We start from the raw sequence: 3754 nt of genomic DNA, 5'->3' as shown, positions 1-3754 counted from the left end.
AGGCAAGCACTTTGCCACTGAGTCACAACCCCAGCCCTTAAGTATTTTCTTATTTCTAATTTATATTTATCCTTACGTGATTATTAGCATCACTTAGGAATTTTAGTTAGAGGTACAAATTCTCAGATACCAGTTGAGCAACTGGGGTTTTAGATAAGTTCCCACATGAAGCTAATGTTGCCTAAATATTGAGAATTACTGGAAAGGACTGTTAGTAGCAGGCCATGTGAAAAGACAAGACAAAGGATTTGGTATTTTGCCAAAGTGTATACTGTACAAACCACTCTCAATTTTTGTGTTTTAAAATTATATATTATTTCTTGGTAAAGCAACATTATTTGCAATGCTCTAGCTTCTTGTTTCATATGTGCAAAAATTTTCCTACTCAAATAATAAAGTTTATGCAAAAGGAAAAAAAAAGACAAAGGATTTAATTTTACTTGAATTAACGGTTATCTCTAGTTTGTGTAAGTAGTCATCTGCTCTGCCAGCATGTTACCTTCAATTAATTGTCAAGAAATTAAGGTATCTATAATAAAAATGTTATGAGCCTGTTTAGTCAACAGTCAAATCTCAATGTCTTGCACAGGAAGGGAACAAATGCAATTTTTTTAAAAAAATAAATGTGCTTGTTTAGCTCTAGAATTAATTCTCTAATTTAATCTATTAAGAATTGCTTGATCATTACTTGATTAATAAACCAAGTAAAGTTAGAAAAATCAAAGTCCAGAAAATTGTGCAGTTTTCTTAGATGGACTTCAGTTCACCTGGTTCTCTAATGGGGACCAAATCTTCTATCAGTTTCCCAATTTTGAATGTAAATTGGAACTCCTTGAAGATATGCTTAAAGACAAATTGCAGTGGAGACTGCAAGAATCAGGGCAGGGAGAGAAGAGGGTACTTCGGTGCATGAGTTCATGTGAGTAGTTGGGGAGTGAGTCCTGTTCCCTGTTGGCAGGGGCCAGAGCCTGCCACAACCTCCTAGAAGGCAGCTTTGGAGACCCAGTTGAATTTCTAGGCATGGGGCCAGAAAGTTTGAGAAAAATCTTAGTAACTCAAATTTGGTGCATTCTTGAAAGCAGCCCTAAATAATGTTCATGGGTTTGTCATTTTATGATCCACACAGTCTTATGGAAATGTCTTCTTGAATTCCTCGTTAGGAATCTTCTTATTACATTGAGCCTACCCTCTTCATCCACAGTCTATCCATTGAGGGCCGTTTTGCAAAACTTGGTTAAAGACAAGATACAGAAAATTAATTATATGGATTTTCCTCCCTAAAGGCTTACAAGAAACCTTTGTTTAAGAAGAGTAAACAAATCCCTTTTCTTACCTTCTTTGGCTTCATAAAAGGGAATCACAAAATTTCAAACCAAACTTTAAAGATCAAGTAATGTCTTTAATGAAGAGAAACTACAGCTCCAAATGAAAAATGATTTTTACTCAAAAAGAGGGAGCTAATACTCTTCCATATAGCATAAGGGAATAAAATCAAGTGGACATAATTCAAAGACTCCACCATACCTATTATTATTAACATTATTTTGCTAGGAATTACACACAGCTTCTACAGAAATACAACAAAACTGCCCAAGATTGGTTTTCTTTCTAGCTTTCTAAGTTGTGTGCATTAAAAAAAAAAAAAAAAAAGTGAACACAAAATAGTCATAAAACAACAATCAAATAGGTATAAGAAGCATTAACAAGACATTAGCCTATGCATGGGAGTTCTTTTTTCCCCTCAGAACATAATGATGTTCCTGAAGACACAAATCTTGTTTAATCATTTTTGTTTCTTCTGTAAAACCAAGTACTGTCTTAGGCCTTACACATTCGTTAAGATTATGTGTGAGTGTGTGTATGAGATATATATATGGCGGGGGACAGAAGGATACGTTTTTAAGTAAATACTTGTCCAGTGCCTGGATTTCTTGGACCAAAAGGCACCATCTGCAAGGCTTCTGTGAAATAAAATGTGTAAAAACTATATAGTTCCAGACATACATGTTAAAATTCGGTCACCAGGCACACTTAGAAGTTGCCTCTTTGGCCTCAGCTATCCCAATCAGTGTGTGGACCCTTCTTGGCTGTTTTTCAAAGCGGTCAGAAGCAGTCTTCAGAGAGGACAACTTGAGTCTGGAATGTCTATTCAAATTCTTACAGATCAAATAACGTCTTTAATGAACTTGGGTTGCAGCTGGGTTGCTGGGAAGTGCAAAGGCATTGGGGCTGGCCAGAACAGATGGCGCCCAAGTTTCAGACAAGGCCAGGAGCCCAGAGCTACTGGTCAAACAAAGCCAAGCAGGCCCAGGTTCCTGGTGCGAGCAAGGCTAGCCCTGGGCCGCAGCTGTCCCTCCAACACCGGGAGTCCCGGCCGGACCGTTTTCTACCCATTGCGACCAAAGGCCCGCTTCAGCGCGTCCACGAAGCGCTCATACTGACCCAGGATGGGGCTCTCCCTCTCGATGTAGGGGACCACCCACTCCTCCGCCGGCCCAGAGAGACGGCTGATTACAAATGCCACCTTTAGGGTGTCATTCGAAAATCTGGTCTCGAAGAAGTTCACGTAAGATGCTGCTTGGATCAGAAAGTCGGGGAGCCGAGCGGGGTCGCCGTTAAACGTCTCGGGAAAAACCACCGGGCAGGTGGGCGGACGCACCTGGGCCAGCAGGTTGGCTTTCTCGCACAGCAGGCGCCGCACCTGGTCCATGAGCTCGTTGTTTTCTCTGCGCAGAGCATGGTTCTGGGTCAGCAGATCCTGCATCATGACTGCCAAAGCGTCCATCCCAGGAAAGCCTCGGTAGGCCTCACTCCCTGCCGGGCTCCCACCCCGCCGCGGCTTCGCCGGAAGTGAGTCCTCGGGGGTGTGTCCTGCCGGCAGCACGGACCGCACTCCGCGGAATCAGACCGGGCCTAGGCTTTAGGACGGCGAGGAAAGGTCTCCGGGGCTAGTGGAAGGGGAAGTGGGAGTCGAGGACGCAGGAAGCGGCGCACGGGAGCAAGAGAAGGAAATCTGGGGAACCGGGGAACGAATCCTTTGGCCCTAGGGCCGCGCTCGGCGGAAGAATCTGACTGCGTGGCGGCGTACTGTTACTTCCGGCATTCTCCGGAAGCGGGGCGGGTCCGCAGATGCTTAAAGGGAAAGGCAGTCCCACGGTGGAGTGAGGCTGCGGTTTCCCGCTTGAGCCCGGTAATACGTAGTAGTCATAATATTTATGGCATTCGTTCGTTGCTCTGAGGTTTTATTTGTTTTTCCCAAGGCCTCCCAGCTACAAGAGGGAAATTCCAGCGAAGCCCTCTGTGCTTACGTAGACTTCTCCCAGGGCTCCCATTCTGACTGGGGGGACTCCGGAAAGATTGCGCAGAAGCACAAGGAGCTGCTGTCATTTACAGAGTGCCCCTTCCGTGCCCATCTCATTTAAACGTCCTGATTCTATGAAGTTAATGCTGATTTTCCAAGTCAAAAAGGCCGCTCTGTAGTATATAAATGTGCTGGGGATGAAAAGTCAGTGGAACATTGGGAGAGCGCCAGATCTTTCAAGATAAACTTTGGCTTCAAGTGGTGGGCAGGGGCCGCAGATGGGGAAGAAAACACATTCAGCTGAATGCTGTCCGTGTTTATATTAATAAAAAGAACGTGATGGCTTTTGGTCCAGCCCATCCACCATTGCAGACGCTGGCAGTGAGCACTGGCTCTGCTGTCACAAGGCTTGTCTGACTTTCTTCCCTCCCAGCCAGTCTCAAATTTTTCCAT

The 3754-nt window shown here is 44.4% G+C and overlaps 1 protein-coding gene across 1 annotated transcript; it reads right to left on the bottom strand.

Moving 5' to 3' along the window:
* Positions 1–1378: 1378 nt before the first annotated feature.
* On the bottom strand, positions 1379–3083 carry LOC143382836 (protein LDOC1). Its single transcript, XM_076837099.2, has one exon. The coding sequence runs from the start codon at positions 2783–2785 to the stop codon at positions 2387–2389; it is 399 nt and encodes a 132-aa protein (XP_076693214.1). The 5' UTR covers positions 2786–3083; the 3' UTR covers positions 1379–2386.
* Between the last annotated feature and the right edge of the window lie 671 nt (positions 3084–3754).

Source organism: Callospermophilus lateralis, chromosome 17 (genome assembly GCF_048772815.1).
Source record: "Callospermophilus lateralis isolate mCalLat2 chromosome 17, mCalLat2.hap1, whole genome shotgun sequence".
In the NCBI taxonomy this organism is placed as follows: Eukaryota; Metazoa; Chordata; class Mammalia; order Rodentia; family Sciuridae; genus Callospermophilus; species Callospermophilus lateralis.
The sequence above is the reverse complement of the archived record's forward strand: the minus strand, read 5'-3'. Positions and strand labels throughout refer to the sequence as shown.

Excerpts from the sequence above, each read along its gene's own strand:
- LOC143382836 (XM_076837099.2), bottom strand. The coding sequence starts at position 2,785 with ATGGACGCTTTGGCAGTCATGATGCAGGATCTGCTGACCCAGAACCAT.